This window comes from Gossypium hirsutum, chromosome D07 (genome assembly GCF_007990345.1).
Source record: "Gossypium hirsutum isolate 1008001.06 chromosome D07, Gossypium_hirsutum_v2.1, whole genome shotgun sequence".
Lineage (NCBI taxonomy): Eukaryota > Viridiplantae > Streptophyta > Magnoliopsida > Malvales > Malvaceae > Gossypium > Gossypium hirsutum.
The window spans coordinates 47,160,702-47,184,022 of NC_053443.1; the positions used below are offsets into that span (position 1 = coordinate 47,160,702).

A 23,321-nucleotide genomic window follows, 5' to 3' on the forward strand; every position below is an offset into this window, starting at 1 on the left:
TTGACTTGGGAAAATGGAATAGGTGGCCAAATAATTGTGAGCAGACATGACCTTTTAATTCCATGAAAAGGCACCTATAGACACTCAAAATAACTGCCGGTTTTCTTTAATTTGGCTCTTTGATAAATGAAGCATTAATTGGTGCTAAACTTCATCTATATGATGCTCATGCATTCCTCAAATGGGCGGAACATTAATGGCATTGTGGTGACCAAAAAAGGCATTTGGGAAAGAGGAATCAACACCATTAAATTGCCATCCAAGCATGCACCTACGCATTAAATTCGTCAATTTAAATCAGCTTTGAGGCACATTTAATCAGCAGCATTAAATTCTGCTGGACACAATTTAGACATCATTAAATTTGTCTAAACTTTGGACATAATTAAAACGTCTAAATCTAAGACACATTAAAAAGCTGTACTAATTAGAACATATTTAATAGAATTAAGACATATTAATAACATGCATAAAACATATTTAACACACATAATTAAATTTGTCCAGATTTAAACAAATTAAACACTAACAATTAATTGAGTTGATTTAACTAATGTAACTAATTCAAATAATTTATTCCAGCAGCTATATTAAAGCATAAATTAAATGGAGCTGGATTTGAGCTGGTTCGAGCTCAATGAGCTGAACTGGAGTTAGGAGCAGGTTGCAAAAAGTTGCACGGGGAGTTCTTGGATTTGGCCCAATTGTGCTCAACGTTTCTAGCTAACATCTCGTCCCATAATTGTTGAACTAAAGCCGATATCGCTTCCTTGAATTGCTTAGCACGGGCTCGCGAAATTGGTCCTTGAGGAAGCACTATGGGGTCCTTTCCCGAGCTGGGCTCATTGCAGGGCGTGATTGCATCACATCTCAAGAGAGTGATATGATTATTGCCTCAATCTTTGTCACCTTATTTTAACTGTCAGGGCCGTGATAGTTCGATAGCAACAAATTGATCCTATATTCCTATTCAAAAGAATTAGTATAACATTCTTCAACTTCTTAATCCTTCGACATATTGTTGGATAAAAAATTGAGTGTCAAAATATTGAATTTCAGTACACCTAAATTAGATTGATAGTGTTCGCAAAAGCTAAGGTCCTGGGACTATGAGTGTTTAGATTTGAGCCCTATTGTGCATAAATACCATGTGTGGATTCTTCCCCAAATTATTTTGGGTTTAAGTCCCACCATGTGTTGGCCCTATATATATATTTTAGGCTTAATTTACGATTTGACCCTTGAAGTATATTCGTTTCTCACTTTAGTACCTACATTTTTTTTAGCCTATTTTGATACCTAATGCATTCCATGTTATAGTTTTTGGTCCAATTATTTTAATATTGTTAAGAAAGACAAGTGGATGTTTTAGTAAATAAAAATGTGATGCATGGCATTCTTTTATAAAAATATATAATCTTTTTTATCAAGTATATATAAACTTTAAAAAATTATAAATATATAAACTCTAAATATATATATATGAAATAATTAAACATTTTTATCACAAAAAATAAAAAAAAATTATGAGTAATTTCTTCATCATTGTCGCCATCATCCTGGTTTCCTCATCATAGTTTTTTACCATGAAAGTTTCATTTTATTCACTCAAATATTCATTATCATTAAAAATAAAAAAAAACTCAAATTAAAAAAAACTAAATTTCTGAATTTTATCCATTAAATTAAAATCTAAATCTAGGACAACAATGCCCTTAATTATCTCCCCCCTCCAAACTTAACATCCTCTGAGAACTGACCATTAATCGTTTCGAAAATAGCCTTAGTAGTGGGATCATAGACTTTGTAACCCATAGCCCTGTCATAGTATCCTATGAAATAGCAATCGATAGTCCTTGAGTCCAATTTCCTTTCATTTAGCCTATAAGGCCCAGTTTTAGCTGGACATCCCCAAATGTGCAAATGCTTTAAGCTAAGCTTTTTACCTATCCAAAGCTCATAAAAGGTCTTTTTAGTTCATTTAGTTAGAACTTTGTTAATTATATAAGTTGCAATCTTTAGTGCTTCTCCCTAGAGCAATTCAAGCAAGGTAGAATGACTAACCGTACCCCTTACCATGTCTTTTAAGTGTTTTATTTCATCTTTCAACAGTCATTCATAATGGGTGAACCCGACATAGTGTATTGTAGGGCAATACCACTTTCCTCTAAGAATTTCACAAATGGTCTTAGACGTTCACCTGAATCATCGTATTTTTCATAATATTCATCACCACGGTTAGATCTAATTCTTTTACCGAGTTGACGTTCTTAACTGCCTCATTTTTGGAGTGATGTTGTTCTTACTATTTATTATCTTATTAATTGTATGCATTTTTCTATTTTACAGAACAAAAGTTCACATTCTTTGGTTGTACCTGCTTCGTTCATAATCACACTCCGAGAAAAGACAAACTCTTTCTCAAAGCCATTAAATGCATTTTGGGGGGTATTCACGTGATACGAATGTTTTATGCCTAGATTGTATCATATTTTGTGGGACTAAAACCCAAAATAATTTGGAGGAGAACCCACACGTGGTATTTATACATGATAGGACTCAAATCTAAACACTCAAGGTCCCAGGACCTTAGTTTTAGCCAACACTGTCAATTTAATTTAGGTGCACCAAAATTCAATATTTTGACACTCAATCTTTTATCCAACAATATGTCGAAGGATTCAAATATTGAAGAGTGTTATACTAATTCTTTTGAATAAGAGTATAGGATCAATTTCTTGGTATCGAACTATCGCAACTTTGACAGTTAAAATAAGGTGACGGAGATTGAAGTAATGATCATATCACTCTCTTGAGACAACACACGCTCTTTTAGTGATAATAATCAATACAAAAATATTTTATTACATACGTCTCTCAAGATACAACAAATCCAATTATCCATTGTAAACCTTATTAACTTTAAGAAGTTAGATATTTATGCAGTAAAGATAACTCCCATTAATTAATGTACAAGAAATATAACATCTTTAAAGTTGGATTTTGATAATAGTAGTGCATTTTGCAATTTTGACAGTATCATTTATTTATAAAAAGGTACTTAAATGGAAACTATATGCTTCATTGCCATGATTATACCCTCAAACATGTAACTAAAAAAAGGAAAAGAACAAATTAACATTACAAACCGACACTAATCATGCTAGAATATAAAATTAACATTGCAAGCTACCAAATATATTAAAACTTCGCTATCTTGTTAGAATATAAATTAAAATTTCAATAAGGGTCTGTTTGATTGAAGGAATTGATTTTCCGAAAAATTATTTCCAACTTTTCCAGCGTTTGATTGGCGGAAAATATTTTCCATTTGGAAAATGAACTCCAAAACAAGGGAAAATGGGTTACATTTTAGGGAAAATGTCTTACCCTTTCAATTTCCGTAAGACATTTTCCGTGCACTCCTCTCTATCGCCTCCTTCATTCATTCCTTCATTTCTGGTAGAAAATTGCTTCTGTTTATCGATTTTCCAGTAAATTGTTTTTTTAATTATTCAATACTTGTTTTTTTAACACAATTACAAATAATTTATTTGATATTAATTTTTTTCAATTTATAACGATTAATATTGTAGCTTAATAATTGAGTATTATTACAAATAAATCATTGCAATATATGTAAAAATAATTTAAAATATAAAAATTTATTAATATATATCAATATATGTAAAAATAATTTTTTCGAAAAATATTTCTAGGAAATCTGCTAAACAGCCGAAAATATTTTACACAGATTCAATCAAACACTAGAAAATATTTTCCAGTAAATCATTTTACAGAAAAGTAAAACATTTTCCCGAAATCATTTTACGAAAAATATTTTACTGGCAATCAAACAGACCCTAAATTCAAAATACTAAATTAAATATGCAACTATGAGATAAGAAGGAGAAAAAAGTTAGATTGAGTTTTAGGGTTTGATATTTTTCATTTTTTGGATATTTTCATAATTGTATCAAACTTATAATTTAGTTATAATTCATTCTAAATTGATTAAATTCAGTCCTAAATTAAATCTAATAGCATTCATTTTAATTTATGACTGTTAAAGTTATATTTTCTTTTATATGAATTTTGAATTATTATTGCTATATTTATGATGATTGGTTTGATTTTATGAATAGTTTATGATTTTTTATGTATTAGCTTGATTCTTTTTATTCAGCGCTCGACAAAATACTTGATATTTATATATTTGATTTTTATATGCCAAATAAAAACAATACAAGGGTTAATTTCATTTCTATATCTCTCAGTATTTTTAATTCAATTCGATTTAGTCCTTATTTGCATAATTAAACATAATTAAACAATAATTAATCATAAATAAATGTTAAAATCCTAAACTTTTAAACCCAAGCTCCTAAATCCGAGAGTTATTAATATTTATTTATAATAGTTATGATTAATGTTTAATTATGTTTAAATAAAATTATTAGTATTTATTTACAACTCCTCCATATTTTTTGTTTAATTTAATGATGATATGTCATGTTATTATTCACTTATGATACATAAGACTTATACACCAACAATATATCAAATATTAAATTGTTAAGTTTTAACAACTTTAGAACAGATTTTTATGTTAAAAACCTTTTAAAGAATGTCTTCTTTTTTTTTTTTCTTTACTTAGACATTAGCACGTATCTCCGCTTTATACTTTAGTAATGATAAAGTAATTTGATTCTAAAATCAAATTTAGATATGATAACTATTTATATTAATTTATTTTTAATTAAGATAATTTCTTGGGGATGTATTTATTTAAGGGTAAACTATAAAAAAATTTATTTTTATTTGCCTCAGATTATATAGTAGTCACTTATGTTTGAAATGTTATGTTTTAATCACTTACGTTATTGTTTTGTTACGAAGTGGTCACTCTACTATTAAACTTCGTTACCTCCTTAACGGCAGTCCTACGTGGCAGCCCAAACGGGTTTTAAATGCCAACTTGGATGTCCAGTTGTTGGGATGAAAATAGGTTTTTAATTAAATAAATTTAATTTGGACTGCCACGTAGAACATTCAAGTTAGCATTTAAAACCCATTTGGACTGTCATGTAGGACCGCTGTTAGGGAGGTAACGAAGTTTAACGGTAAAGTGACCAGTTCGTTACAAAACAATAACGTAAGTGACTAAAACGTAACATTTCAAACACAAGTGACTAAAATACAATATGAGGCAAACAAAAGTGACTATTTTTATAGTTTACCCTTTATATTCACTATTTAAACTAAAAAAATTATTTTAATTTTATACATAAGAGAAAATATTTAGTATAGAAAAGCAGAAATAGGGGTTAATAAAATATTAAAAAATATATAGTTAAAGAAAAATATATAGTAATTTTTTAAAGTGACTTAAAAATTTCTAGTGATCCAAATACTAAAATTAGGAAGTATATGGAAAACTCAAAAAAGAGACATTCCATTAACTAAAAAGGAAGCCAAAATAAGAAAACTAGAAACAAAGTGCAAGCAATATCCAAAGATGCAATGCTAATTAAAGACATAATTAACTAAGATCCCCTAATGTCACTTCAAACTTTCCTACTAATTAATTACAGTGCCTTGCTTAATTAAGCTTATGCAATTCGAATCTCAGTATTACTCTGTCGTCCACCTTGTGTTTGATTTCCATTTTCTTGCTCAACTTCGCCCGACATTTCTTCCAGTGATTTCCCTTTCGATTCCGGCACCAAAAACGTGAACAACATCCCCAAGAAGCTGATCACTCCCAATATTATAAGCGATTTTTGCACTCCAATGGCATCTGCCGCATATAAAAACCCAAACGCACCCACCATTGCTCCTGCTTTACCCGATGCTGCTGATATTCCATGGCATGTTGATCTCAACCTTGCCGGGAAAATCTCGGCAGGGACGACGAACGTGGTCGCGTTCGGGCCGAAATTCGAGAAGAAAAAGGTGAGGGAGTACATTATAACGAACCCAATTCTGTTGTTTGGTAAAGTCCAATGGTGGTACGGGATTGCCAAGGCAAACATAAACAATGTCATGAAGAAGAACCCCATCAATTGAATCCTGAATCTCCCCATCTTGTCTATCAATGCCACGGTGAACCAATATCCAGGGACTGTGCTGAATAGTGCAATGAGGGTTTGAGCTCTTGCGATGCTGTAAACTTCTTCAAGAGCGTTCATGGTTTTCGCCTTTGGAATCCAACCAATGGCACTGAAGATGTCCTTTTGAAACAGGTTCTGACTGTAGAAGGCAATGTCCAACAAGAACCAAGTACTTGCTGTGCCAAGCAAGTGAAGCCCATGTTTACTCAGAAACTTTGTGGTGAACAAACCAAAATCAGTCCCTCTTTTCTCTCCTGGTTTCTCTAGTTGTCGTTCTTCTTCTAAATCGACCTGAAGAACTTTAGACATATCCGCGGCGGCCTGTTTCGCATCCTTGGCGACTAAAGCCGTGTAACGAGCAGTTTCAGGCATCTTCATGCGCCAGTAATAAGTGAGCAAAGCTGGGACTGCACCAAACATCAAAATGATCCTCCATACATAATCAGCTTCCGGTACGGTGGATCCATTTGGATTCTTAAAATAAGGTGGTGAAGGGTATTGGGCCTTGAAAGCTCCTGAAACTATAATCGCAACCATCCCACCAGCCAAAATCCCAAAACCTTGCATTGCAAAAACAGCAGCAATGAAAGCTCCACGAGTCTTTTTGTTAGCATATTCCGACATGATTGTAGCCGAAAGAGGATAATCACCACCGATGCCAAAACCGAGCCAGAATCGAAAGAAACAGAGGGTAGCCATAACATCATTAGGGTGACGACCAAAGGAAAGGCCGGAGGCAAGAGAAGAGATAACCATGAGCAAAAGGGTGATGCCATAGACACGTTTCCGGCCCAACTTGTCACCGAGCCAACCGAAAAAGAGTTGGCCCGTAAGGGTACCACAAAAGGCGACACCATTGACAGCAGCTGCTACATTGGAAGGAAGACTACCAGGGGTAGAAGAGCCTGCTTTGTGGTAATAAATGCGACCAAGCAATTTGGTGACCAACGATATGCAAAACAAGTCGTAAGCATCAGTGAAAAATCCCATGCCAGCAATGATGATTGCCGTGAAATGGTACCATTGTGTTTTGGCACCATCAAGCGCATTAAGCACTTGCAGATTATCCTTTGGCATCACTAGCTAATAGCTGCTACCCTTTCCCACAACTCACAAGTCTTTGCTATATTAGCTAATTGTTGGTTTCGCTCCGTATTTAAGCGCAATGGAAGCTCTTGTTTGGTTTTCAATTTCCAGTTGTGGAGATTTTAAAGAGTAATAAAAGGGAGAAAAAATAACGAAGAGAATCTTTTGACATATTCTCTATAGTCACACCATATTTTTCTATAATTGGTTAGCTTTTAGGGACTAGATTTTAGCAAGATTTGAAGTATAGTTTTCAGGTTTGAATTTCTAATTTGATTTGGGTTTTTCAAAACGGATTTGATTATTGATATTCTTTTTATTTTTTAAAGAATTTTGATAAGTGTGAAGTTGAGTGAATACTGCGTAACCAAAATGAATGTTGGGGAGAATACCCCTTTTATGTGCAGTCTTATCATCACAGCATTGAGTTCGGGGTTGTTTCCAACTCTTGTATCTTTTTTGGGTTTATTCTTCACGTAAATCACAGTCCTAAATTGACCAGCAAAGTACAAAAGAATTATGCTTTGCCCAATTTAAAACGCCAAATAGTCCTCTAATCTCTCTTGGCCTCCACTTTGTTGGGTTTAGGATTCAACATTTGGCTGCTTCAACATTTCTTGCTTTAAGTTTCGGTTTCTAGATTAATTCTCTAATCTTCTTTCTCTCAAAGTCATGCCATGTTGGCACTTCATCACTAAATAGAGGATTAATATACTATTTGGTATCTTTAGTTAGTTTCAATGTTCAATTTGGTACTTTAGATTTTTTTTATCTCAATTTGGTACTTGAATTTGGTTTCAATGTTCAGTTTGGTACCTAAACTTTTTTCAAACTGATACTTGAGTTTTCCTTTGTCCCATACATGTATCTAAGTTTGACTTAAATATTCAATTTGGTATATGAGTTTTTTCTTTTGTCACACAAGTACTTATATTTTTTTTATTAGAGCACACATGTCAAATATTTATTGGGTCACATGATGTTGTTTGGTTTGGGTACCAAATTGAAGCCAAACTTAGGTACCAAATTGGGAAAAAAAAATCAAGTGCAACTTGAACATATATTAACCCTTAAATAAAACAAAAAAATATAGTTCCTAATAATTTTATTCAAGCATAATTAAATATTAATCAATTATAAAAATGATTAATAAATATTAATAACTCACGAGTTTAAGGTTTAATATTTAGGATCTTGAGTTCAAAGTTTAAGGTCTTGGATATATAATCTCGAGTTTAGTGTTAAAGTTTTTATATTTATTTATAATTAATTATTAGTTAATTATATTTAAATAAAATTACTAATATTTTTTATAAGTCCTCCGTTATTTTATATTTTATTCAATAATGATATATTATGTTATTATTTATTAGTGGTGGATAGAGAATCAAATATTCTGTAATTCTATATTACTTGAATTGTATCTTTTTTAAAGCAATTGAGTCTAACATATATTGATACTAATCCACACTATATCAAACATTTATCTTCAAATTCATTTCTTTAAATATATACAATTGAATCAAAATCAGAATTTCATGTATACATATGAATGACAATACAAGTTTCGTGTGTATAATTGCACCAAATAAAAGTCCATGTATGAAATTGCACATTGAAGCAAAGTTCATATATAAGTTTTATATATATCCATATTAAAATATACTTCAAGTTCTTGTACTTTTTTTACATTTGGAACTTAGTCTCTCTACTTATATTTTTAGGAATTCAATTCTTTTACTTTTCAAATTTCAAAATTCAAGTCCAATCATTATCATAGTTAAAATTATTCTATTAAACTTGTCAGTGTAACATTTTGAAATAATAGTAATAAAACACTCACTTAATAGCCATGTAATAAAAAACATTTATAATGAATTTAAATTTCACGCAAAAATTTAATTGCGTAAACAATTGAACTTACATTTTTAAATCTAAAAATTAGATAAATTAAATTTCTGAAAATAAATTTTTTGGAGCATATTTCAATTTCAATCTTTAAATGAAAAAAACCAAAATGCGTGGAATCTAATGGTTGGGTTGGATTAGAACTGTCTATGGGTCGGGCCGAGTCGGGTTCGGAAAACGTTTTAGGCTCGTGTCGAAAAATGAGTCTAAAATTTTTTAAAATAAATATAATACATAAAAAAACTAAAAACATTAAAATAAATGTTTTTCAAAAAATTGAAAATAAATTTAAAAAAAATATTTATACTTAAATAACACTAATATAGGTGCAATTTAACAAGCAAATGCCTCTAAAATAATAGCAAATTTAACAATAAAATAAGAGTTATACAATATCCAAACAATAACAACAAAATAATAGTGAAATGACAGCAAAACAGTGAGAAAACAACAGGAAAACAACATTTTTTTCTTTTTGCAAATTCGGGTCGGACTAGGTCGAACTCAAGGAAAAAAGCCTTACCCAAGGCCTAGCCTGTTTTCTAAAGGGGCTTTATTTTTATGTCCAAGTTCATTTTTCATATCATATTTTTACATAAATTCTCCCACTTTCCGGATAATCTTTCGAGTCGGGCCGAGTGGCTAGACCATGAACAGTTTGTAGGTTGGATGAAGTAAATTTATGTGTAGCATTGAGAATTTTATTTTATTTATCAAAACTTGGAAGGTTGATATGCAGTCAGATTTGTAGACATGCAGCAACCTTGTGAAGTTATTGTTTGAGGAAGCAAATAAGGCATGATTTGTGGGTATGACCTAGACCTGTCCATGGGTCGGGCCGGGCCGGACCCGAAAAAAATTTTCGGCCCGCCTCCTAGGCCCAGGCCCGGCCCGAAAAAAATATCATAAGCCCGAGCTCGGCCCGGCCCATTTTTTAATAAACATTAAAAATCATTTTAAAAATTAAAAAAATAAAAATATTTTAAAAGTATTTTAAAATTAAAAAATAAAAATATATATTTATTATATTCGGGTCGGGCCGGGCCGGGCCGGGCCGGGCCAGGGCAAAAAAGTGGTGCTCGAGGCCCGGCCCATTTTCTAAACGGGCCTCGTTTTTTGTCCAAGCCCATATTTCGGATGGGCCGTCAGGCCGGGTCGGGCCGCCCGGCCAATGGACAGGTCTAGTATGACCTACATCGTCTTGGATATATGAGGCCATGATTTGTGGGTATGGCCTACGTCGTCTTGAATATACGAGGATATCATAATTTAGAATTTGACACCAATCCTATTTTCTATTTTTCAATTTATACTAGTGGTTGTACTAAAACAATGTGTATATATATTTGTTTTATGACACCTGATTTATTTAATTAATATAATCATCCACATTTAAATTTGATTTCAAGATATCAATAAATATAATAAAAAAATTATAGCCTGATATCAATAAAATTAAATATGTAATATTTCTATATTTTAAATTTTTATTTGTAATAATTAAAGCGTGATATCAATAAATAATTTTAATAATTAAAGAAATTTATTTGTAAGTTAACTCTTTTTTTTAATCTAAATTGGGGATTTTTATTAAACAAAATAAACCAAACAATGTATAATCCTACAATAGCCAATGGAAATAGTCCTAAAATCTACTTGGAATCAAATCGTCAAAAACAACACAAAATACTCTAGAACTAAGGGCCAGTTCTTCATTGCTTTTGAAAAGTATTGTGGAAAAGTACTTTTGAGAAGTGCTTTTGAAAAGTTTAGTTTAAAATTTGAGTGTTTAGCATTGTTATCAAAAAGTACTTTTGAGAAATAAAATGTCTATTTTAGACATGTTATTATCAAGTAACAATTATGCATTTAAATAATATTTAAATTAGTTAATATTATTATATTTTAGTAAGAATATAAAAAAATATTATAACTTGTTGTAATGTTTTAATATATGAAATATAAATTTTAAATATTTTTAAGCAATAAATATTAATTATTTATAAAACTTAATTAGAATATATAAACTATATTTTAAATATTTAATTATAACCATTAAATATTTATAATTAGTATTTTAAAAAAATTTTATTTTTAATTAATGATTTTAACACATTTGTAATTAAGCACCAAGAAAAAAAAAGTACTATGTTATTAGAGAGGTGAAAAAGTAATTAAGCACCAAAAGTGCTTTTAGGGGAGGAAAAACTAAATTTTTTAGCTTCTCCTTTTCAGAAGTGCTTTTTAAAAGCATTTTTGAAAAGTTAAAAATTTCAGCTAAAAACAGTTTGTTCTACACAGCTTTTCTTCTAAAAGTACTTTTGGAGTTAGAATTACCTTTTTAAGAAATGAAAAACTGACTCTTAAAATGAAATCCCCGTCTGCCTTTAATGACCTGTCTCCAACTTTACCCAATCTCATTAGTATCTTTTAGATTTTTGTTGGAATTGAAGATCTGAGAGCTTTTGACCAGATTGGATGAAGGGCATCTCAGCTCCATTTTCCTCTTCTTCCCACCTATCTGTTTTAGTCTAGTTCTCTTAGCCGTTCCATTTTCGATTGCCTTTTAGCGTAGCAAGGGACCTTTCCAATCAGGTAAACCATTTCCTTCTGTTTAAGACTTGTTGTGGCGATGATGTAGGCTAACTGATTAGCCGATCTCAAAACAAAGTGAAAAATAATTGACTGAAATCTTACTTTTCCCTTTTGGATGTTTCTGATATGTGCACTGATTTGTGATTTATCAATCGATTTTGTCATGCATTTGAAGATGATGGATTTAGAGTCTCCTTTCACAATAACATCTGTAAGACCCATATCTATTCCTGTAAGGATGGCTTCATAACATACAATGGCTTCTGCGTCAAAGGCCGTGCCCACCGCTGCATGGAGGCAAGATTTAGAAATCTTGATTTCTCTATTACCATTTCGTGCCACAATCGCTAATGCCGATTTGTAACTCATATTGTCGAAAGAGGCATCAAAGTTGATTTTGATGGTTGGGTTTTCAGGTGCTTTCCATTTCTCTTTTTCCCCAATAGTGTTTATCTTTCTCTCGGTCAAACCGTCAAGTTCACAAATGAAATATTTGACATAATTTGCTGCTTCTATCCCTGAATATGATTTCCTTTCATATAGATTTTTGTTTCTGTCCAGCCAAAGTACCCATATTTCACAGACGAACAAGCGACGATGGGGTTCCAAACATCTGCTAAAAGCCCATATAAGCCATTCAAAGCAGTCTGTTGGTTCACTTTGACCTATCCATCCGAAGTTTACATTTTTCCATAATTCTACTGCTACAAGACATTCAACAAAGGCTTGCCAAAGTCTCACCACCCACTTTGCACCTGGGGAACTGATTGCTATGGGCCACTCTCCTAATGTTTAAATTGGCCATTGTCGGAATATAGATCTAGGACACTCTCCAGAGCATGATCTTGATTTTGTTGGGGATTTGGAGTTCACATAGTTGTTTGTAAAATTGTTTGGTTGTGTTCTGTGTAGCATTAGAGCTAGTTGTATTATTCTGGGTCTGTAATAGTTAATAGGCACTTCGGACTGTGAACGTACCTGAGGGCTCACCTCGCCAGATGACCATATCAGCATGCCCGTCTCTTGCTAGTGGGATCTGCAAGATTCTATCCAAATCGTTCCCCTCAAATGTATTACGAATAAGCTCTTCCCTCCACACTTTATTGTTACTATCAATTAAAGATGCAACAGTAGTAATATCTACGTTAGTAATTTGATTATAGACTCTTTAATTGTCTACCCCGGGCAGCCACGCATCCTCATTAATTAAAATACTTTCTCCTGTACCAACTTTCCAACCCAGTCCTTCTCTAAGTAGGCCTTTTGCTACCCAAATACTTTTCCATGTGTATGATGTTGAGCGACCTAACTCAACTTGTAGGAAATTAGTTGACGGATAGTATCTTACTTTTAAAACCTGTGCTAATAGAGAGTCTGGTTGATCAATTAGACGCCATCCTTGCTTCACAAGGAGGGCCACATTAAATTTGACCAGATTCTTAAAACCCAACCCTCCTTGTTTTAATTCACAAATTTTCTCCCAACTGCACCAAAGTATTCCTTTCCGTCCATGCCTTTTCTGCCACTAATACTTAGCTATAATTGATTCCATTTCTCCACACAAAGTTCTTGGTAGTAGAAATCACATCATGGAATAGGTAGGAATCACTTGCAAGACTGATTTGATAAAGATTTCCTTTCCTCCTTGATACATGAATCTTAAGCTCTATCCATCAATTCGCTTTTTGATTCGGTCCTTTAAGTTTTGAAAGGAGGTTTTCTTTCTCTTCCTTACCAAGTTAAGAATACCAAGATACTTTTCAATGTCATTCGACCTTCTCACTCTTAGCAAACTTGTAACCATTGGTCTATCAGCTTCTGTGGTATTAGTGCTAAAAATTATTGTAAACTTTTCAAAATTCACACATTGACCAGAACATAATTCGTACTCTTTTAATAGTCCTCTAATCTGTTGAGCTCCTAAAGACATTGCCTCACCAAATATAATGCAATCATCTGTGAAGAGGTGTGAAATCTGTAGGCCTCGCATACTTGTTCTTAATCATTTAATCTCCCCCTTTTTAAGGTCGAACGTATGAGGGACGATAAACCTTCACTGCAAATCAGAAACAGATAGGGGATAAGAGGGTCCCCTTGATGGAGTCCAATCATTGGCCTAAAACGATCTCCTTTATCTCCATTTAGAATGGCTGAGTAAAAGACCATCAAAATACATTTCATTATAAAAGCTACCCAAGATTGCACAAAACCCATCCGCTCCATCATAACCCTTAGAAAGTCCCATTCAACCTTATCATAAGCTTTACTCATATCAAGCTTTACTCATATCAACCTTTTTGTAGGCTACTAGCACATTATTAGTAATTAATCGTCCTAGAACTAAGGCACTTTGTGCTTTATCAATACATGCTTCCAAAACATGTTGAAATCTATTAGCTACTACCTTAGCTATTAATTTGTATAGGATATTGCATAGACTAATAGGTTTAAAATTTGTCATATTTGTGGGTTGGGAAGTTTTGGGAAACAATACAATGTTCGTGACATTAAGACTTTCTAAATCTCTTCCTTGATTTAAAATTTCCATACAAAAAGAGGTTACCTCAGTACCAATTATGTGCCAGCACTTTTGGAAGAAAATTATTGGAAAGTCATCGTCTCCGGGAGCCTTTGTAGGACCCATTCCCTTCAAAGTTGTCCAATTTCTTCAGCAGTGTATTCTGATGTAAGCTGTAGATTTATATCTTCAGTTATGCATCTATTAACTCATTGTAAAACCTGATTAGTGTTTCTTATACCTCTCGACATGAACAGCTCTTGAAAAAAAAATTTTGTTATCATTTCTATCTCGACCTCATCATTGACTTCTTCCTCATTTTTATTTCATAAGCTATTGATAACATTAGTTCTATTCCGCTGAGTGGCCCACTTACGAAAGAATGACGTATTTCTATCCCCTGATTTTAGCCAATTGACACGTGTTTTTTGCTCCCAGTAAGCTTCATCTTTATCAATTTCTAGATTAAGATGTATCTTTGTGTTTATAATTTCAGCCAAGTTCTCATCATCATTGTCCTCCTCTAACAAGCTCTCCAATTTTTGGCTTAACTTTTGCTTGATCCCCACCCTTCATTTTCGAATTTGAATTGCCCATTGAAGTATTCCCTATTTTAGATTTTCAAGTTTTTTCAGTAGTGGTCCTGTAAGTTTTTCTCAAAAAGCAGCCATCATCTTCTTGAAAGAACTTTCTAATAGCCACCAGGCTTCAAACCGAAAGAAAACATTTTGAATCTTAGTACTTTCCTGCTCTATAAGAATGAGGAGAGGACAATAACCTGAATGTGAGTAGGGCAAATGTTGAATACATGCATGTGAAAAAGCCGAAAACCACTCTGCATATGCCACCCCTCTATCTAACATTTCCCGTATGTTTTTGGTAAGTTTCCCTATGCCTATGTGAACCATAAACTAGAAAACCTTACATCCATGAGTTGACACTCATCTAAAACAGTGCAGAAAGCCTTTATTCTCTTTTCATCTCTTGGCACCCCTTCTCTCTTCTCGAATGAGTATAGAATTTCGTTAAAATCTTCGCAAACAAGCCAGGGATGAGTCCAAATCCTTCACAATTATCTTAATAAATTCCAAGTTCTGCACCTTTCATTTGTGAAAGGAGTTCCATAAAATCCCGTGAAACGCCAATCTCTGTTACCTTGATTTTCTTTAATAAGAGCGTCTATATGATTTTTGGAGTAGTTGATGATCGTAACTTGAATATCTTGTTTCCAAGCCAATGAAAGCTTACCTCGAGAACCAATTTGCCTCAACATCAAAGCCATTTTTGAATCCACTTCTCCTAATCCTTTCCATACCAATGCCATTCACTTTCTTCTCTATGAAGAAGACCAATTGGGGATTGTGTTGCTTCAATGCGAACCGAAGCCTTCTAATTGCTCGAAGACTCCCCAATCCTCGAACATTCCAGCTTATTATTTTCATTGGCTTCGATTGGCTTGCCTATTGGCAGCCGCCGATCCTAATTGTGAAAACACATCCAAACTAATCTTCTAATTTCTCCAAAACGTGAGAATTTACTGCATTAATTTCCAATCGCGTCTTTTTGTAGTTATTATCACTATCTAAGCAGGTTTCGGGAACTTCTTCTTCAATTGGAAAACCTCTTCTCTTACATATTACATTTTATATCTGGACATCATTAATTTTCCCTATTCTTCCCTTTCGTTTCCAACTCAACTTTTTATGGTTTTCTGAAATACCCATCTCAGTTGCAATAGTATTCGTCCTAGCTTTTGTTGTTTCCCAACGCTGTTCAATTTTTGCGAATAAAGCTTTAAGATCTGTACTACCAGATTCAATTAATTCAAGACTTCCCTGATTATTTGCCTTGCTATTTTCGGACTTGCTAGATATCCTCGCATGTCCCAGATCTGTTGGTGTTATTACGTTTTGTAGTTTGTTCTGCCATTGTTGTGTCGCCATCTGCTCTTTACATGTGATGATATCTTCTACCAAATTAATTTTTGATGTGTCTCATTCTTCCTTTTCCCCAGTATATAAGCACTGTTCCGTAAATTTTTTTCCTGAAAAACCCATTGCAAACTCTCTTTACCAATTAGATTAGATTCGGCTTTTAGTGCTAGTGAGTAAAGAATGGCGTCCTCCCCTATTTCTTTCCCCAGTTTTGAGATCTCTGTGCACTCCTTCGCGACATGTCCCTTCCTTCCAAAGCCAATGCAGAAATTCTGTAAGGATTTGTATTTAAAAGGGAGCCAGACTCTTCTTTGATCGCCCATTGCAATAAAGATTCCACTCCGAAGAGGTTTTTGAGCATCCAATTGGACTTTCAATTGACAAGCTTCATTCTTTATCTCCGACCTTAATATTCCTCCAAAAGTAGAGCCTACTACATGCATCAGATTTTTCTTCTCACATTCTGGTGGGCAAGGGCCAATTCTTAGCCAAAACGGAGAGAAAATCAATTTTATTTTGCTCCTCTTTGTTGCCTCTTTCAATCTATCAAAAATTATCAATTGTCTTCTAAATAGCCACGGAAGGTCATTTTCATCCTCGAATGAGATCTGAAACAGATTCTGCCCAACCATTTGGATTCCAAATTTTCTTTTCGTTTTCCATCTACTTCTAAGCTGTGCACGAAAACTATTTGGATTGTATGATTTCCTCGTCCACACAGAACATTATAGTGATAATCTACTTTTCGGTACAACCAAGGAACTTTTGACCGTCGACTGTATTAATTCGTCTACTAAGAGAGAGATCTCGTCTCCTGCCATATTAGATAGAGGTCACCGCCCTACTCCACCCCAACAACAGCCATACCTGTTTCTTTGGGATACTAAGAGCGAGTACTCTTGACCTACATGTTAATTTTCAACTCTTAAAAAAAATTACTAATCTTTTGTAAGTCAACCTTTTAATTATTATGTTTAATATAAATATATATTATCAATTAGTTATGTATAAGAAAAAATATTTTCTATTAAGTATCATAAAAATTATGATAATTATATAAATTTATAATTTTTTACTTTGTTAATAAGTTATATGAAATTTTACAATTGTAATTATAAAATTATTTCATTAACAATTTGACCTCTGAATTGTATCATTTTTTCTACTTTAATATTTAATTTTTTTTATTCATTTTGATACTTAAAATTTAATTTTGTCCACTGATTAAGACCTTAGAGTTAATGGGGTTAAAAAATTTTTGGGAGGCCATGTGGAGCATATCAAAATGCAACTTGTGGTATTTTTGCTTATGTCAATGATTTTGTGGCATCTATAAGGATTAAAATATAAATTATAAATTTTGATTGAGTCTTTATTGAATTAACATGAATATTGTTGTTAATATAGGAGGACACGAGTTTGAGTGTATTAAAGCGCATTATTCTCTTATTTATGGGTTGGAGAGGAGTTATAGGTCCTCTTATTTTGAACTATGATAGTAATTTAAATAATTTTTTTATTATTATATTAATATTAAATGAATATTTTAAATATATAAATTCAATAAAATTTGAATTACACTTTAATTATAGTTTAAACTATTTAAATTTATGTCAATTAAGTTTTAACTCGGTTGGCATTGACATTATAACTAGTGAAGAAGGATGCAGGTTTGGGTGCAGTCAAACATATTTTATCTTTCTATTTAATGAATGGGGAGAGGTTATGCCTAATTTTAGACATTTTATCAAAAATATTTTCAAATTTATAGATAAATTATATCTTATTAAAATATTATAATTATTTCATACTATATGAAATAAAAATATATTATTAAATAAATTAAAATAATTAATTAAATAAAAATAACTAAACACATAATACATATACAACGCAGATGACATAAAAATATATAAATAAGTCTTAAAAATGGTAAAAGGAATGAATTTTTGTAAGAAGATGTGTTTAAGAAATTATTTTTCCTTCTTCAAAAAATATTTTCTATTTCTGTATTTGTTTTTAAAAACTAGGACACCTATCACGCGCACTTACATTATACGACATATACATATGGTTTAACGATAAAACATATGATTGAAAATAATAGTAATACGGCATATACATATATATACGTAATTACAATAAAACGTAATGAAGTTTTAGATTAAAAGGAATAATAACGATAAATGCATCAAATAATGAAAATATTAAATGCCTTCAATTATTTTCTTCTTGATTCTACCATGTTTGTATTAAAATTAAAAGTAGTATCATGCCAGGAAGCTGTAAAATGCATATATTGCATTAAAATAAATTTGAACAATTATGTTAAATACAATAAAGAGCTGGTATGTACCTGTAATAATTTTACACAAACCATTGCCTTGTATGCATATCTCTCCCACAATTTTTTACCTAATTGTAGCACATCAAATTTACTATGGATATATTTGGTGGGGTAACTAATTAATAATACGTAAATATCGTAATTAATTATTGATACGTTGTCATTCTTATTGAAATGATATACTTGATCAGCTTCTCTAATTGTGACTAATAAGACTAAGAATTGCACCAAATATTGATATTTTTAATTATGAGGTGTAGCGTGGTGGTTGCTCACTTTATCCTTTAATCTTATGGTTGAAAATTTCATCCTCACACATGGGAATAGAACATATTTCATGGCCAACCATTTACTTCTCTAGAGAACACTCATGACAAAAAAATTAATCACTGTTACCGACGTTAATACCCTAATTTTAAAAAAAACTAAAATAACACAAAAATAAACATAAATATAAATAAATATACGAACTACGTGTATAGATATTTTTGTTGAAATGGAAATGCCTCGTGCGCTGATGAGCTTCCATTTTCGTCCTTCAGTATTTGGCTACCCTTATCCACAAGGGCTACCCCTTTAATCAAATTCCAAAAATCTCACTTTCATCTAAATTTACTACTTTTATCAATCCTAAAAAAAGCAGTATGGATGCCCATTTCACTCCCTCTTCATCTAATCCTATCCAATTCCCACACGTCTATTTTTATCTATAAACTTGATATTAATATCATCTTAAAAAGTATAATTTTTAGGCACCAATAAAATAGTGTCACGTCATCAAATTTTAAAAATAACAAAATATTATTATACACTCATCTATATCTAAAATCTTCTCCATCTTAATTTAATTTTAATTAAATTACTTAAAATAATTAATTTTGAAATTATAAACAAACATCTTTTCTTCTTTTACAAATTTTAATCATTTTGTTTTTTTCCCCATAATTTAATGTTTTTTTATTGTTGTGCAACCATTTTTAAAAAAAATATAATTTTTGTATAATTTTTTCATATCATTGACACATAATTTTGATAAAGGTTCATAATTTTGGGTTTGAGATTAAGGTTCAGTGTTTGGGTTTGGGTTTTGGACTTGAGGTTCAAGGTTTAAGGGGTTTGGGATTACAAATTTAAGGTTTTAGGTTTTGGGTCCAAGGTCTAATATTCTAGATTTAAGGTTCAGGATTCAGGGTTTTAGGGTTGGGGTTTAAGGTAAAAAAAAATTACCAAAATTCTATGTCAATGATATGGAAAAAGTGTTGGAATATTATGAACTAATTGAAAAGGGACCATGAATAAAGTGGTGGGAAGGGTCCATGAAATAATTTCTCTATAGATGAGTATATAATAATTATTTCATGCCTTTAAATTTTGATGATGTGGCAAAATTTTATTGGTGCCTAAAAACCTTAATTTTTAGGATGATCCTAATGTAAGTTATCCCATAAACTTTTATACAATCAATATTTTAATAATACAACATTTCAATATATTACTATAATTGCACTTGCATTTAATATAAAATTTCAAATCAATCTGATATTTTTATCATTTTGATATAAAATATTGTTTATATTAATATATATTTAATTGTTGAATTTTTTACATAAAATAAATAAAATTTTCAATTTATTTTAAATATAACATTTATAAACTACATGAACAAAATATAGAATATGATTGATAAAGTATTAAGATATTAATCATAAAAAACAATTAAAGTAGGAAAAATTATTTTAAACTTTTGCAAATGAATCTCCCCTCTCGTGTGTATATGTATAAACCAAAACCCTTTTCACATACTTGTGCAATGCAAATATCCTCCGACTCATATTTTAGACACGATATAAAATACAAAATATAAAATGAATATGACAACAAATTTAATTAATATGAAAATTTTGTAGTAAAAATGTCATGAATTATAGGTATAAACATTACATAACGTGCTTAATATATATTGGAAATTTTATCACACATGTATATGTGCGGAAATCATATATTTAGAATATAAAGGTGCGTTTGAAAATAACATAAAATAAATAATGAAATATATGGTTAAAAACTAATTAATAATAACAAATGAAATATGTACAATATTAATATATACAACACACATGTAATAAATTGTGCATATTAAAACAAAAACGTATGGAAAAACAAAATGAAGCTTTGGTTGAGTAGTAAATTTACGATTTTACTAATTCAATTGGATGGGTTCAAATCTCACCATATATATATTTTTATTAAAATAAAAAGACCAATGTGTCCTCAAATAATATAACTTATTTTAATTATAGAAGTACATTTTTGTAATTTTCATAACTGAGTTGGTGCTAGATTGCCTTATGATATCAACTTAGTTAGGGGCTATAATAATAATACACGGATATTAAAAATGTATATAACAAAATATATCTATTAAAATTTCATATAAAAACAAAAATTGCTTAAATTCAAATGATAAATGAAAAAGTTTTATATGCATGGTATCAGTGGTTCAAATTTCATTATGAATATTTTTTTATTTATAAAAGTATAAAAAGATAAAAACACCCACATGATCATATAACTTACTTAGCAAATACAATAGTTTTTTTTGAAAATTCCCTAACTGAGTTGGGACTCGATTGATAGGTAACACCAACCCAATAAAAAAATTAATAAATAATATAAATGATTATTATTTTATGTATCAACGGTGAAATAAAAAGATTCCCAAGAATAGTGAAATGAAAGAAATTACATCAGAGTTAACACTACCACGTGTTTCTTTAAACTATATTTATGAAATTAAAAAATTCCGTTAATACTAGAAATCTTATTACACGAGTATGCGTGTGGAAACTACAGATTTAGAATACAGATGTGTGTTCAAAAATAAATTACAATAAATAATAAAACACATGGTTTGAAATTAACTAATCATAATAACACATTAAATATGTATGATATTAAAATTTAAAAATAGATTAAATTGTGAGTAAAACAAAATTTACACATATAAATACATCAGATAAACAATACTAAATGCACTATAATTATTTATCATAATTTTGTCAACAATTGTGAGTTAGTGTCGAGTTGACTTGTGACACCAACTCAATTAACAACATTATTAATATATACAACTAATGGAGATAATAACTTGTGCATATTAAAATAAAAATGTACAAAATATATTAAAATGAAGTTTTAGTTGAATGGTAAATTTAAAATTTTACTAATTCGGTTGGCATGGATATAAATAACACTATATGTATATTTACTTATTTTAAATACGAAAAAACATTTACGTAACTTATTAACTAAATTAATGATCCGATTGAAGGTGATTCTAATTCAATAAAACACTTAATAAATAATATAGATAAAATAATTTTATTTTATCAAATAATATCACTAATTCTTAGGCATGTTATAAAAACTAGGATTTAATCTTCCACGCAATCGATTTCTTTGAAGAGGCGTGCGTGCCACACCACTACAACATTAACTTCTCAAATCATTATCCAACTGTGTTTAAATTAGACTTTGAATTCGAATATATCATATTTTCTAAATTCATAAATATCATTGCAATCATCTCAATTAAATTTAAAGTCGAGTTAGATAAGATTTCTAAATAGAATTTAAATTATATTAACACTAATTTTTTCATTTACAATATTTATAAAAAAAAATTTACTAAAAAGCATTCAACTCTTCTCCACTCGATCCAACATATATTAATATTTTTTTATCAAAATTAAAGTATTAAATTACCAACAAGAACAACTAATCTATTAATTATAGGTGATTTTCAAATAGGTAAATAATTAGTCACAAAATATACTTAATTCTTGTGAACAAAAATCGTACATGAGAATTCAACTACGTCCCACCTCATGTATTAATATTTTATAATACTAGGTTGGAAACATATTTAGAACTTGTGGCACAGCCATGTTTGATGAGCTAAGCACCGATTTCCCATTGACTTGTCCCCGCGTCCAACGCAAAGACGAAAGCTCAGCTGAACCTTAGGGGACCTTGTCCACCTTGTATATGACTTTTCGTGCCCTAATGAGCTCATTGCGTTGGATCCACTCTCCCAACACAAATATCATGTGACTTAATATTAATAATTTAACCTACTGACCTCACCCTACTTTATTCAAATCCACCCAATTTTTGTAATCTTCCTCTTGATTTTGAAAAAGACTAATCTTTTTTTTATTTTATCCAATCGCAGCCTGTTGATTTTAGTTAAATAATCCAAAACCAATTTAATTGATTTCAACAAATAATAATTGAAACTTGAATCCACTTTAATTGATTAAGTTGTGTTGAGTAATTTTCTGTGTATTTTATTAAAGAGAATATTCGGGTATTTATATATAATATCACTGCGTATGATTTAATTTCACTGTTTATGAACTTGACCCCACTATTCATAAGTCTGACATTCTGAGTAAACTTTAGGCATGTTGGACACGTGTATCATTCTGGGTCGCTTGATAAACCTCGAAAATCACCACGTGAACTCCTTGGGTATGTATGAATTGAGATCGCGAACTCCCCTTTATTCGTGCGAGTTGATACTGCGAACTCCTCTAACTATCCTCTCATTGTACATCTCGGACACATCCATCTGATGGGGCTGATTCGAGTCATGGATAAACGACCCGAATCTTATCTGAGTTTCGGGTTGGTGGTCATTGCTGTATAACTAGTTGATTAATATGTTAATTAATTAAAGGGATTGGAATTAATTTGTTTTACTGAATAGATAAAAATATTGGGGGAGAATCATGAAGCTACCAATAAGTTAGCAGGCT

At 31.1% G+C, this 23,321-nt stretch overlaps 1 protein-coding gene and 1 long non-coding RNA gene across 4 annotated transcripts; one reads left to right on the forward strand and one right to left on the reverse strand.

Moving 5' to 3' along the window:
• Positions 1-5,433: 5,433 nt before the first annotated feature.
• Positions 5,434-7,298, reverse strand: LOC107954881 (low affinity inorganic phosphate transporter 1). Its single transcript, XM_016890564.2, has one exon. It carries the CDS (start codon positions 7,188-7,190, stop codon positions 5,613-5,615), a length of 1,578 nt encoding a protein of 525 aa, XP_016746053.1. The 5' UTR covers positions 7,191-7,298; the 3' UTR covers positions 5,434-5,612.
• A 4,117-nt stretch (positions 7,299-11,415) lies between these two features.
• On the forward strand, positions 11,416-12,862 carry LOC121219496 (uncharacterized). 3 transcript variants are annotated; one of them, XR_005916293.1, is made up of 3 exons: positions 11,478-11,702; positions 11,878-12,118; positions 12,264-12,862. It is a non-coding gene; the product is annotated as an uncharacterized lncRNA (long non-coding RNA). The 3 variants fall into 3 exon arrangements; XR_005916292.1 differs by having other exon boundaries at positions 11,479-11,702; positions 12,246-12,862; XR_005916291.1 differs by having other exon boundaries at positions 11,416-11,702; positions 11,878-12,862.
• Positions 12,863-23,321: the final 10,459 nt, after the last annotated feature.

What these genes read in the sequence shown, in the direction of transcription:
- LOC107954881 (XM_016890564.2), bottom strand. Translation starts at nt 7,190, where the DNA reads ATGCCAAAGGATAATCTGCAAGTGCTTAATGCGCTTGATGGTGCCAAA.